The sequence below is a fragment of the Equus quagga genome, chromosome 2 (genome assembly GCF_021613505.1).
Source record: "Equus quagga isolate Etosha38 chromosome 2, UCLA_HA_Equagga_1.0, whole genome shotgun sequence".
Lineage (NCBI taxonomy): Eukaryota > Metazoa > Chordata > Mammalia > Perissodactyla > Equidae > Equus > Equus quagga.
Window position 1 is genome coordinate 44,328,118 of NC_060268.1, and position 15,331 is coordinate 44,343,448.

The window sequence follows — 15,331 nt, forward strand, 5'->3', positions numbered from 1 at the left end:
ACTAAAATCACATCCTAATTTGTCTGAGCCATTTCTTTTCAAGGACAATTACATATATAAACCATAAGTTTTGAAAAAATCACCTATGTTTTACCTTACAATAAGTAGGTAATAGCTGAGGAAACTTGAACAAACTAATCTCACTATGCAGTACTGAAAATAACAACAAGAAAATCGCTTATTTCATTAAAAACAGTATAACCATTCATTTAAACTGAATGACCAGACTTGCTGTCTTTAAAAACCCAAACTTGAGATTAACAAAATCACAGTATATTTAACACTATACTGTTAAAAGCTGGTGGGAGTTTTAAAAGTTCATTTTTACAGCTTTTGTAAGCATACAGTATTACTAAAAAAATGACTTTTACTAGGAGATTCAGCAAAACAGACGTAAGACTGTTCCAACCGTGGTTTGAAATTATGCATTACGATCCAATCGAACATCTATTTCTCTGCCACTGATTTTTATGCCATTCATTATTCTGCAGGCTTTTTCAGCTGATTCTGGGGAGTCAAATCTGACCGTTCCACAGCCTTTTGACTTTCCATTCTCCATTTTTATTTCTGCAAACATTACATGACCTGTAAAAGAAAAATTATAGGCTTACTTGTCAGTTTAAAGGGATTCCATTTCACTACACAGGTTTGAAATTCCTCATAGCCAACGAAGTGATAAGTAACTTGGCTAAAAATGTTAACATTAATGATTTAAAAATAACACATCATATAAGCATTATTCTCATCATTTTACATTCTGAATATAATGCAATTCATTTAAAGTAATGAATATATGCATGTTAGAATATACAGAATTAGAAACATGATAAATTTCCTTAGGATTTAAAGTTTTCCAAAAAAAAAACATTTTACTTTTGATGTTAAATTCTTAGTTTCTGAAGTGAATTTTACAGCAATAAGGCAAGCCAGACAAAATGCCACTGAGTCACCACGCATAATAAAAAACTTACAAATTTAAACAAAATTATTTTTAGGAAACATTGTTGCTTTCTGCCCAATCTCCCTAATCTCTCTTCCTCCCCTTTTATCCTCCATTTCACTCCTTCATCCCTGCAAATGGTAGCCACTACCTAGAAATTTAATGTTTACCAAGCCACAAAAGGCCCCACTAATTCTGCTTTTCAACCACAGTGCCAATCATTTATTCAATATCACAATTTGAACTCCAAATGTAAGAGAGGCATCAAATATGGAAATAGGCAAGGAAGAGACATTGTAGATTTAAATCAATATAGGTAAAAACAGTGATAATAAGAGCACAAAGAACATCAAAGAAGCTTCTAGAAGGAGGAGGAAAACCAGACAATTGTTCCGTATACAGTTAATATCATTGCTGACTCTAGAGACTGGTATTTGAAATAAATCAGTATCATTTATCAAACTACAAAGTGGTCATAAAAACCCATTATCCAAACCAGAACACTTTAGAGAGTAAAAGGGAAAGTTGCTAATAATTACACACAAACAACAGTCTCACTTTACAGACAACTGGAATGTATGATCATCCATTCCACACAGATTCAGGTGTGAGATGTGTGACTACTTACCATAGTATTTCCCTCCCCTTGAATATTATAGTTGCCAAATCACTATGGGCTAATTTTAGTCTGGCAACAAAATCAGAGAGCCATACATATTTAGTTCTATAAAGGGAGAAAAGGAAGAAGGGGAAGGCATAAGCAGAGGGCTTATCAAAACCTGCATAAGCCCTTTCCAGCTGATGGGATCAACTTTTCATCTTGATGCACGACTAAGATTTTTTTTTTCTGGTTAAATTTTGATCTGAACGATTTCTTATCTACAACACCCTAGACTACTTGTTTACTTTTGTTTTTTCATTCATCTCCTGCCCCCCATTACTGCATTTTTAAAATCAACTGGTAGTCAATTAATCAGCCACTCAATACTAATTAAACGGTCCAAGTTAATAAATATAATGCTGAGCCAAAACCATGACCTTGTAACCCAGGCCAGGCAGTCTTTAACTATGTTCTAAAAGTCACGAAACAGACTAATCCCCAGAGAAATTATAATGATTAAAATAGATCCAAATAATATGCAACCTACAACTGGTGAAAAAAAACACACACAAGAATCACATTTTCTAACAAGCATCAGAAAACGAAACTAGAGAATGTATCTATTAAAAAAAAGACTTTAAAGACAGATGCAGAGCAATTTCCAGAGTCCTCTTAACATCTTGAATGCTCGGACCTGAAAAAGAGCAAGTTTAATTAAAGAAGCATACCTTGGTAAATGACAGCAATTTACAGTGATTTTAAAGAGGCCTGTGGAGAATTTTCAAGGGCTTTTAAGATTGAAGGTTCTTCCTTATTCTAATTTCACCTAAAAACTTAGGGTTTTTCTTAACATAAGTATCCCATCATAGGTTTATTAGCAATAGCAAGGACAATATTCACTGATCTTGTGCGATTCCAAAAAAAAACAAAAATAGGACTGTTATTTTAACAATAGTATAGGACAAAATAGTACGCAATGAGAAAACGGTACCATAGAATAACCAAACATATTGCTGTTTCATATACTAGTTACAAAAATGACTTAACCTGCAGTAAAAGAATGCTTTCCACCTTATTTAACCCAGCCTATTAACATCTTGTGTTGCATTCTTTGGGAAATGCTGATATAAAGGCGTATTTAAAAACAGACCAAATTAAAGCATAAATAATAAATAATTCAATAAAATCTACTTCCAAAGTGAAACTGTAATATAACCATAGGAGAAAAAAGCAAAATCGGGTATTCTACAAGAAATAATTATATGAGGCACAAAAAACAAGGTTTTAGTGTTTCTTTACAAAGACAGTGACTCTATCAATGAATGTTTTTCATACATTACTTTTACTGCTGCATTGTTTTTACTAAGTTGTTCTAGAGTTAAAGTCCACTATGCATGTTCAAAGCAGCATGTGCTTTTTTGTAAATAAAATCTCAACAAGTCTCCACTTCTATGCAGTTAACAAGCACACTGATGTAGAAAACCAGAAAATGGAAATCTGTGGAACAAAGTTACATTTGTTTACACAGTTTATACAGAAATTATCAAGAATGGGCTTTCCATGCACTGCAGTACTAAAATGTCATGGTCCTGTGCCATACTAAGCCAGAAGGCTAAAGTGTATAGACAATGTGGGATTAAGTCTGAAAGATTATGCCTACGTGACCTCATTAGCACAACCTGAACTAATGCAAGGTCCAACTCTGAATGGGTCAGTTAATTTATTTATACTTAGCCTTCTTAAAAATGCACATTACTAAGCAATCACATAGAGCAGGATAAGAAGAGATCTATTTTATTATATTCTCTTACTTCTCACCTTGTTATATTTGAGGATATCTGAACACCTTTTTTCCTGAATTATAAAGGCTGAGGAAATGTTGTATTGAGGGTAATATTACTCATAATACAACATTTCCTCAGCCTTTGTAATTGTGCCATTAAGGACAGTTAACCACTATAGACATTTAATAAGCAGAAGGCTTGCTGGTGTGCCATTTACTGGCAGATATTATCTGGGGAAGATGCATGGGGTATCACTAGACTCTTTTACTAAAACAACCAAGAGAATATACCTACTTACCTTGGGCTCAGGGGAAAAAAACAACAACAAAAAACTGCCTTTTACTGCAAAAGAGGCCATAACTGGCTCGAAGCAGGTTAAAAAGAAACTTCCCATACTAAGAAAGAAAAATTCTACAATTTAAAAATAAATAAATAAAACGATGTAACACAAAAATGGATGGTTCAGTTCATAGAGGCCAGATAATTTCCATAGTAGTCAATCGCTCAACACTTAATCCTACATCATCATAACTTATTTTCTTTCCCATCAATGCAGTTCAAGGTAAAAACAGGAAGACGGTAGGGAATTTTTTAAGTATGGTATTATCTTAATATAAACCTAAAAGTCAGAAGCTTTTACAACTAGAATTGAGAAAAAAACCAAAAATCATTATCTCATAATATAACTATAGACTGATCAAAAAGAAACATAAGAATAGAGTTAAATTAACACAAAAAAATGGCAATTTAACTATTTTATTTTATTGGCTAAAATGTTGTACAAAATTTTTAAACATAGATTTGGATACTATTTTCTCCTTTCAGGAAATGTCTGAATTGCTGATGTCCTTCTGTCAAAACAATGCCACTCCAACAAGAAACCCACTAAAAGACCTCAAGTTTGCCGCAAGCCTTGCTCATATCTGACCTCAAAAGGAAATCTGCCTACATAGGATAAAGAACAGTTAGTCGATATTGGTCACATTTTCATCAATGTCATTTGCTTGCCCCACTTTGTCCTTTATCCTGTTTCATTTCTACTTTTTAAAATAATATCATATCTCATTTGGAGACTTTTTTTTCCCACTGAAACAAAAGAGATTATCTATACTTGCTGCCACGCTCCTCATCCGACATGTTTCACTACGGCACCAATATATCCATTCCTCCATAAGTCTACGGGATTCATGGCCAAATGCTCATTCTGATAGATCTTACTCCTACAAAGACTACCATAGATAATAGTATCCACATTGATCACTATCACTTTGTGATAGTGGCCACAAAGGCTACTTCTGTGGGAGAATACTAAACTTATCCCCTTCAGGATCTCAAAAAATTAAAGATATATTCCAAATACTCTTAACTTTACATTAACTCTCAAAGGCTGAATGTACCACTTTATCCTTTTTTCATTATTATACGTCACCTATATAGCTTACTATTGTGATTATAGTCTCTAGGATACTATGCAGTAGCAGAAAAACACTTGCAGGAAATCTGTTACTTTGTTCCACTCACACTAATTCTTTCATCATCACAAAAAAGGCCCTCTTTCAAAAGTAATAAACCACCTAATCTTCTACAGACCTAATGAACATATTAAGGTGGTATAGGTAGTATCCTTATAGCCAAGAACAGTTCATAAAAGAATCAGAAGGGCCCCTAGAATGAACCTGTCTAAGGCATTCCTGGCAGTGGGTTCTATGCTATCAGCTAAGTTTCCTGTGTTGGACAGGCAATAGAGTGTACAGAATGCGTCCCATCTATTAACTCCGTATCGTTTGGATGTCAGTATTTCATTGGGTCATGTTGACAGTGCACTGCACTACATTATAAAAAAGGAAATAAATATACCATTCATTAATATTTCCCACAGAAAAAAAATCTTTTTAAATGCAAGCAATGAAAATATATGAACTTGTTAACAATCATGTATTAAAAGAAGCCCTTTCTTTATCCATAGGAGACAATGACAGGCTCTACTTCAAATCTTATTTAGTAGTACTTTGCACTTCTCTAAGTTAGACAATAGCAAAGTAATTCATTTATTTGAAATGAAATTAGACCCATCATACTATCCAGGAACAAGCATCTGAACAGGTCAAAGTCTAAACACAGTGTTTAAAAGTTTAAAATCAATTTTTCCTCCATAATCAGTATCAACATATCTGCAGTCATTGGCATACTTACCACACTGACTGAATTTCTCTTTTAGTTTCTGCCAAGTCAAGTCAAAAGGCAGCTAGAATGAAAAAAGGTATTAGTAACAGATATATAAGGAAAAAAATAATTTTAAGTATACTTTGCATTTAGTTGCTTACATTTCTGACAAAGATCTGGTTGCCTTTGGAGCCTATTCTCTCTCTCATTCCACTTCCCATTGGGCCTGTTAGAAATCCTCGGTCCATATCGATGCTCCTCTCCAGGATAGCTCCTATACCTGGTCCCATTCTATCAAAGCTGGAACTCATCCGATCCAGTCCCATGCCCATTCCTCCAGTCACACTGTTCATGCCACCCATTCCACCACCTGGATTTTCAGGAAAGGGAGCGAGGGTTTGGGAGTTTTTGTTTTAAAAACAGACGGAAAAGGAGTAGGAAGAAGAAGGAGAGAAAGAGGAGGGAAGAGAATCATTTTTGAAAAAGAAAGGAGAAGAAAAATTAATTCATTTATGTAATTAGAACATACATAAACATAAAATTATTTTCACACATACAATATAACAATCTTCCAAGGAACAGAATTTAATTTGGTATACATCCGGTTAGTTGAATGTTAATGGCTAAGTGAATCTGTTAATTCTAGTCACTATGTAAATACATTATACATATACATTTCTATAAAATTATATTCTGATCCTAAAACACATCATATAAATTATATAAACTTTCTATTAATTACTTTATACATTAATGTCATAGTAGCTTTTATCCTCATTCTTACTTTTTAATAATTCCAGCTTAATAACTGCTAGAACAAAGATATATGAAGTCAATTCAAATTATTACAACTCCAAGAAATCAACTGTTGCTCTTATCATAATATTCTTTTCCTAGCTTACTTTCACCTCAGTATCTTCTGTTTCACATACAATTTCTCTTTTCATATCAACTCAATTTTCAATAACAGAAAAACCTAACTTTAACCTCAATATTATACAGAACTTGTGGAGATAACAAGAAAAAATGGAATCACATCCCTTTAGCCAGAGCTTGAGAATTTAGCTTACAGCACATACCCACTGCAATCTTATGCATTGAGTCCCTGTTATTTCAATTCTACTCATTCTCAAAACTTATCCTTTTTTATCATACCTAATATCCCCAGACATAGAAATTCTAAAAATTAACATCACCCTCAAATTGGCTCTCTTTGAATAACAACTATAAAATTAGGGAAACAGAAGTGTTAATACTGAGGTGAAAAAGGAAGGTAGGGAAGTTATGACTAACAGGAAAATGGCCAAGGCTGAAAAGATGATGAAGAGAAGAAATAAAATGACAAGCAAGGTACAATGCAAGTAAGTATCTTTAGCTGACAGGATTTTTGAATTCATTCTTAGAATAGTTCAAGTAGGCTGTGTTTCCTATTTGTGAGATTTCAATCAGTTAAAGGAAATTAATAAAGCATGGAGAACTCAGAGAGACAAGGCTCTGTATTGAGGTCAAAGGCTTAATATAAGGCCCAAAATGTGCAAGTGGCAAAACATGGGAGATCTGGCAACTACTCGATTCTATCACGGAAAAGGTTTAGGAGGAAAGGAAATAAGCACCTCTTTCAACCTTAGCCCTCAACCTCAGGGGGTCTCCAGAAGTGTGGTGCCTGGGGCAATTCACCTGTGTCCACCAAAAGACACAAGATGTTCACAGATGAAATAAGCTAGTCACCAATAGCAGTTGTAGAGAATAAGCAGGGAAACAAAGTTGGTGCTAAAGCAAGAGTTATTCCTGACACATGGTCAGAGAAATTCCCAGATTCCTCAGTTGGAAAGGAGGTTCTTGAATTGGCTGACAGTTAACATACTCTGCTGTTAGTTTACAAATGTCAGAGAAGTAAAATTTAAAGTTAGTTCAGAAATTTCAAACAGTGATCAAACAGAAAAGCTCAATAACTATCAAAGTTTCTCTAAATTATGACAAGATACATTAACATATAAGAACAGAGTATTAACTATACTACAATAACTACTCTTGCAGAGTCTTTTGCAAGCACTCAAATATTACTGAATAAATTCTAGTAAAATTTAAACCTACTTATTCCAGATCCTACTGGACCCATGTTAGAAGCTCCTATTCTTCCTGCAAACCCTCCAATCATTGCACTGCCTAAACAAGGATGGAAAGATAATATACTAATTAATTTAAATAATCACACTTCAAAATTCCCAAGATACTATGCTCTCATAAGATGTACAGTAACTGAAAAGTATAAAGTCTTCTAGAAAGAGGGTTTGAATATGTAAGATAATGAAAAAGCGAGCTAGTACATTAAAATCCCTGAAGTGTTTTCTTTCAAGTAATAAACTGTGTGAAACATGATAAATTTCCAATTTTTCAGCAAAAAAAAGAGAGAAACAAAAGGTTATGAAAAATATATTTGAAAAATAAATTTGAAAAATATAACCTGCAAAAAGAAAAGGAAAAGTATGCAGCCAGCCCTACCAAGTCTACCAAAGGACTCTCCAAAGCCTCGATTTAGTCCAATATCACCACGTCCAAAATCTCTCTCCATGCTACTAGTCATTGCACCACGGTACAGCTCTGAAAAGATCATGCAAAAAATTAACCCTTTTCAAGTACATTAATACATGGTAATCCATTTAGGAACATACTGAAACTAAAGTGAAAAGACAGCAAAAGTCAAAAATACAAAAGATATCTGTGATTTACCCAACTTACCTCACACGCCACATAGATCCCCAGTCCCACCGTGCCTGGTCCTATTCCCCAGTGCCCGTATGCCCTCTAAAGACACCTAGTACCCATTCCTTAGTGAAGTGGGAAATTTTAACAATAGGGAAAACTAAATGTAGAATACACATCCTACTATATACATTTACCTACCTCCCATTCGGCCAACTCCTCCAAATCCTCCCATGCTATTCATTGCTTCCAGACCACCAAACCCAATTCCTATGAAATAAACATTAATTTTGAGATGATTGTCAGTTGTACAGTTGAAAGGTACATCTTGTGAATGTTAAGTCTCACCAGAAAGCTCTCCATCCACCCTACCTTCTGTAGCTGCTTCTTAACACATCACCTTCCATATCCCTTAAGTATGTACCAGGCTCAATTTCTGCTAGCAGCCTTTAGGACACGAGCCAACAATAAACCATGACTTTTTTTTCCCTTGAAATTCTCAACACAGTTTCTAATTTACTAAAAATGGTGATGGGTACATCATACAAAAAAACAAATGCTTATACATACCTCCTCCAATTCTATTCATTCCTCCAAAACCTGGACCATCCATTCCCATACCTCAAATAAAATACACAGTATATACTTTCAGTAAATCTTATTTTTATGACTAAAGAATGACATAATGCAATACAGCAAAATAGATACCACTGGTCTAGTCACAATGGAACACAAGAGAAGCAATGAGGCACAGGTGGGACGGTTTACAGTGCTATGCCATAGTAGTTGTCTGATCACGAGCCTTCAAAAAACTCTCTTTGAATATTCATTAGACAAGACAACAAAATTCACTGGGCACACTCACATTGTTAGAGAATATTCAAGACTAGGTAATCATTCATTTTTTTTTTTAGCACAGATACACAAATATCACTATAGCAGATTTAGAGATCAGGTCAGAAAGGAAGGACTCCTCTAAATATGGCAGCTAAGAGAGCAGTAAAAAATCAAAGAATAAAACTAGCATGTGTTTAGGAGGGTGGAAGGTCTAAGAGTAAGGGAGAAAATTTCCATCTGTTTGGCTCAAAGTGGTTACCATAACAACCCTCAAAATTTAAAGTGCAGCTATCACATCTCAACAAAAATAGGAATCTGATAGCATTTATTAGTCCATCAATTAAAACAGCAGTTCTCAAAGTATGGTCTCAGGATCCTTGACAGTCCAATAGGTCAAAACTATTTCATTCATCAGATAATACTATTTTATTTAACTGTTTTACTTTCATTCTCTTGTTAGTATAAGGTGGGATTTTCCAGAAACTACATGATGTATGATATCACAAACTCAATGCAGAAGCATTAAGCCAAACATTAAAGACATCTACAAAAAAGGTAAAACAATGCCACTCTTTTCACAAAGTTTTTTGTATTGGAAAATACAATTTATTTTCTTAAAAATTATATTTACGTTAACAGATAATGGGTTTATTATTGGTATTTTAAATAAATATGTAAATATTTTTTAAATTTCTAAGTTTTAATTTTTAATACAGTAAATATTGACAAATACAAACAAAAGCCCTTTGGGGTTCTCAACAAATTTTAAGAGTATAAAAGGGTTCTGAAACCAAAAAATTTAAAAACCAATCTTCAAAGATAAACTCTAAGTTAGCAGAGGCAAAGAGCCAAATAGCTATCTGAAAAGCTACCTTCCCAGCTAGATATACAAATTTAAATTGCTTATGATAAGGTAGCATTTCAGCCATTCCACAAATACTGTAGATCCATGATACATAAGGCGCTATGTTGAACATTCTCCCTCTGCCTCAAAGACGTTTTAAAATCCAAAATACTAAAAGGCTAGCTACAACACAGCTGGCCTCACAGGAACCGTCCTGACCTTTGCCCACCTTCTTTCATGTTCTCTGCTACCAAGGTTTCATTCCTTTTTCAGACTGAAGTAACATCCTAAATATTCAACTATAAAATAGAGTCCTTTAAACATTATTACAAACTAGTAAATGTAAGCTTTATAATCTAGCAAATGTATCACTTACAAAGAAATAAGCCAGCTAGAATACTCACCACTGGGACCTAAATTTCCCATTACCCCTCCTATGTTCAGCTGGCTGGCACTAATAGGCTGTCCACCTGGACCAAGTCCCATTCCAATGCCTCCAAGACCACCTAAAACACAAAGAAGAAGAATATTACCAACTCATAGATGATAAACTGGCCCTAATTCTTTTTAAAAGCTGTATGGCTGTAGTGGTATTTCTACAATGTGTCAGATTTGTAAATAAGAGCACTGGTTCTTGTTTTCAATGGAATGCAGCACACTGAAGCCTCACTATAATATTCCTTATTAAGGAGAAGAGTTTTATGAAGCAGGTCTATCTTATATCCCAGTTAAAGGCATATTGAAAAGGACTAATGAAATCACAAGAGGATTTTGAAAAATACTCTATCACTTTATAAATGGTATACATATCTGAAAACGAGAATCTTGCTTAAATTTGCAGAACCACTTAAAATCTAAGAATTACTTTTAAGATGGTTCAAATCAAACTAAAAAGTCAACGAGCATGAAAATATAACAAATATAGCAAATGTTACATTAACCAGTTTGATCATTTACACATCTATTTACATTTATATGGCACCTTAAGTGTTTTCAAATCTATTATCCATCATGGGAAATTCTTGAGACCTTAAGTTACTTGTCCGATGCCATTTAGCTATGTGACTAAGCTACGGCTAGAGTTTAAGTCTTCTGTCTCTAAATCCAGTATTCTTTTTACTACCTCTCTTAAAATAAACTAAATTCATTGAAAATAGACTTTTAGAAGATAATTTGATGACCCTAAGACAGTAGAACTAATTAACATTTGAATGGGAACTGTTTTATTCTGCTAAATCGGAGTATGGTTTTAAAGTTCTTGGTAGTCAATGTAGCATTTAATAAGTGACAGGGGGTGAGAAAATGAAATACTTTTCTTTCTTTTTTAAGATAGAGTATAGAAGCATGTTGTGTTAAATTGGAAAGATCAACGTGATCTAGTAAAAAAAAAAAGATACCTTTTTTCAGCTTAGTCCCTAAAAATGGTCCAACTGAAAGCAATAGCACATTTTACTATCAACAATGCTCATGTCTACACCTAGCACTCATATTTTCATTTTTAATATCATTCTTTACTAAAAGGAACCAGGACTTCTTGAAAGTAGGCCAATCTCATGTCTTAAAACAAGAAAAATCTTCATGGATCTGGGAAATCCTGTTTTTACCAAAAAGTAAGAATATCAGAGGCACAGAAAATGAGGAGGCTCCCATTTGCCAAGTTATATCAATTTGAGCAAAGAAAGGGAGGGAAAAAGGGAGAAAGAAAAAGTGGGGAGGTTAATAATGATTAACTTAACTAAAACAACAAACTGATTCCGTCAAAGTATTAGAGTTCATATCATATCTTAATAGAGATGAGCATATAAAATTGTAAATCTCAAAAAGAACAGATACAAAAGAAGTATAAATATAACAGAGACATATTTTTATCTAAATAAGTAGAAGAGTATTATTAATAGTGGAAAAGGAAATTGGAAGTCCCTACACAAAGCCGGGACCTTGAAAGATGACACCCTGAGTGATAAGGTAAACTTGGTGGAGGCGGTAAAGGACTGCCCTATAAAGGGAGAAAGGGCAATATTCAAAGACACATGAGCTGAGAATTTTCCAAAATTTATTTTGAAAAACTGAATTCTCAAACTGCAAAACCCCTAACAGAATCCACACATACACTGTAGTAAAACAGCATCTCCAAGACAAAGATCTTAAAAATCAGTGACATGGAAAGCACAGCTCATCTATAAGGAAAGAAAATTCAAGTGATAGCTAACTTAACGGCAACAATGGAAGCCAGAAGACTGTGGAATATTTTCAAAGCACTGAAAGAAAATAACTATTGATCTCAAACTAACCAGTAAAACTATCTTTGAAGACATTTATGGCCAAACCAAAATTGAGAGAATTTACTAACAACAGATCCTCGTTGAAAGAGCTTTCAACATATATGCTTTAGGAGAAAAAATTAGTGCCAGGGTCTGTAAAATCAGAGAAAAGATGAGACACAAAAATGGTAAATAATACTAATGCCTAACTTGTGGGATTAAAAAAACAATACAGAACTAAAACACTGAGCAATAAAAGCATACAACTGAATAGGAGATTAGAATTAAAGCACTCAAAGGTCACTATACTACTGACTAAAAAAATAACTATATTGGGCCAGCCCCATGGAAAAGTGCTTAAGTTCAGCGCTCTCTACTCCGGTGGCCTGGGTTTGGATCCTGGGCATGAACCTACAAGCTCATCAGCCATGCTGTGGCAGTGACCCACATATAGGGTGAAGACAGACTGGCACAGATGTTAGCTCAGGGCTAATCCTCCTCAAGCAAAAAAGATAACAGATGTTAGCACGGGGCTAATCTTCTTCAATAACAAAAAAGGAAAAATAATAATTACATTAACTTCAGACTTTATATAAACATATAAAAAATATCCATGATAACCACTAAAAGAGAAAGCAAGAGAGAAGAAAAATAAACATCTGTAAAAAGTAGAAAAACAGAAGACAAAATAAGACAATTAGAATTAATCCAAATAAATCAAGGAATGTGAATAAACAAAACAAAGCTATTGTATCTACATTAATATTACACAAAAGACTTAAAGGTGGTTACTAAAAATAAAATCACTCTATAATGATAAAATTTTGATTCACTAGGAAAATATATCCGTTCCAAAAACTTGGATGCACTTAGTAAATTAGATTCAAAATATTTAAAGAAAAAACAGACAAACCCACCATTCTAGTGAGAGATTTTACCTTATATATTTCTCGGGAATTGATAGCACAAGCAGAGAAAATTATTAGTAGATCCATGAGACAATTTAGATGACTAATAAATTTGATTTAATGGACTTATAAAGAACACTGCACTCAGCAAGCATACCTGGAATGTTTATAAAAACATGCCACATTTTAGGCCATAATGCAAAGTCCAAACTAATTCCAAAGAACCACAATCATATAGACCATCTTCTCTGACCACACTGCTGAGTTAGAAATAAGGAAAAAAATACATGCGGAAATTCAAAAATACATGGCTTAAGAAAAAAATCATAATGGTAATTTAATAAAAACTAAATCACAATAAAAATACTCCATAGTAAATCCTGTGTACAGCAGCTAAATTTATAGTCATAACTACTTATAGTAGAAAAGAGAGGATGCAAATTAGTGAGGTAAACTTTCAACTTAGGGAGTTAGGACAGAAATAAGAGACTGAACCCAAAGAAACCGAGAGAAGAAAATAGCAAAGAGCAGAAATTAAAACAGAGAAAACGAAATTCACTTCTTTGGAAGTACTAATAAAACTGACAAATCTCTAACCAAAACTGACCAAGAAAGAAAGAGAAATTGCAAATCTTCAGAATTTAAAAGAAAACAGAACTACAGATGTGGTAAAAATTTAAGAGAGATTATTTTATGTTAGTAAATCTGAAAATGGACAGAAACGGTAAAATTTTTAGAAAAATAAGAAATTACCAAAACTGACTGAAGAATCAACAGAAAATACGAACAATCAGTAGTTGAAAATCTTGCCCCAAATAATACACCCAGGTCAGACAGTTTTACAAGTAATTTCTAGCAAACATTGAGAGAACAGGTCATTCCAATAGAAAAAGAACACTCCCCAACTTAGTGTTCTTCCTAGTAACAAAAAATTAGAATAACTTAAAAAACAAGAAAATATATAAAATATGGTATTAGCAGTTAAAATGAAGGAACTAGAGCCACATCTATCAACATAAATGAATCTCGAAAAGAGCAAGTTGCAGACTACTTTATACAATATGATGTCACTCACACCAAATTTTAAATTCAGCAAAACAATTCCAGATAATGTTTATGGATATATAAATTGTAGTCAGATTATTAAAACATAAATGTATTCATAAGTTGTTTCATCTGGGTAAGGTATCTGGCGGGAGGTGGGCAGGGGGGGCGGGAGAATCTCAATATTAACTGTAAAATTTTATTTTAAAGAAAAATCACCTAAAACAAATATGGCCTATACCAGCTACATGAGTAATTTTATTTTTGTCTGTGTATTTAAAATAGTTTATGATTAAAAATCTTTAATGATAACCAGAGAAGGTAGACTAAAACAGTAAGAACAAGAGCTAGTATTTATTGAATGTTTACATTCTACCAGAACTGTTCTAAGTGCTGTATATATATTAATTCACGCAATACTCATGCCAACCCCATGAAGTAGGTACTATTATCATCCTCATTTTGCAGATGGGGCATTGAGACACAGATGTTAAGTACATTACATTGTTGTTTTACAATCCTTTGGAAAACAATTTTGATAATACTGATCAATGAACACACCCGAGAATCTACAAATCTACTTCAGGATATCTACCTTAAGGGAATAACCAAAAGCATAACAAAGATTTGTATAAAAAAAGACATGAATTGTTCCGTTGGTGATTAAAGGAAAAAAAGTTAAAACACCTAAATATACATAACAGTGAAGTAGTTATGGAACACCCATATGATAGACTATTATACAGCCAATAAAAATACTTGGTGCGGCTGGCCCCATCGCCAAGTGGTTAAGTTCGTGCACTCCGCTTCGACGGCTCACGCTTTCGCTGGTTCAGATCCTGGGTGCACACATGGTACCACTCGTCAGGCCACACTGAGGTGGCGAACCCACATGCCACAACTAGAAGGACCCACAACTAAATACACAAGTATGTATTGGGAGAATTTAGGGAGGAAAAGCAGGAAAAAAAAGAAGGGTGGCAACAGTTGTTAGCTCAGGTGCCAATCTTTAAAAAAAAAAACTTAGAAAGAATTTTCAACATGGAATAATGCTTATACTCTAATGTTAAAAAATACAAAATTATTTATATGGTAGTGCTCAACTACATAAAAAATATACACAGAAGACTAGAAGAAAAAACAAAAATATTACAATGGTGGTTACTCGTGGGTGTTAAAATTATAAGGACTTTTCTCCTCCCTCTGTGGGTGAATGCACCAAAGTTTTTAGTATATACTCCTTTTA

General features: G+C 33.8%; 1 protein-coding gene across 4 annotated transcripts in view; it reads right to left on the reverse strand.

The window, feature by feature from the left end:
• Positions 1–418: 418 nt before the first annotated feature.
• MYEF2 (myelin expression factor 2) overlaps positions 419–15,331 on the reverse strand; it is a 28,892-nt gene continuing 13,979 nt past the window's right edge. The window contains exons 10-17 of one of the 4 annotated variants that reach the window (XM_046654280.1): positions 10,277–10,378; positions 8,762–8,812; positions 8,393–8,461; positions 7,991–8,089; positions 7,583–7,654; positions 5,650–5,858; positions 5,519–5,570; positions 419–585 (exon numbers count right to left, since the gene is read on the reverse strand). In XM_046654280.1, the coding sequence (XP_046510236.1) occupies positions 422–585; positions 5,519–5,570; positions 5,650–5,858; positions 7,583–7,654; positions 7,991–8,089; positions 8,393–8,461; positions 8,762–8,812; positions 10,277–10,378 (818 nt within the window). In that variant the 3' untranslated portion in view covers positions 419–421. The remainder of the gene's footprint in view (positions 586–5,518; positions 5,571–5,649; positions 5,859–7,582; positions 7,655–7,990; positions 8,090–8,392; positions 8,462–8,761; positions 8,813–10,276; positions 10,379–15,331) is intronic. The other 3 variants (XM_046654281.1, XM_046654283.1, XM_046654282.1) reach the window with 3 other exon arrangements.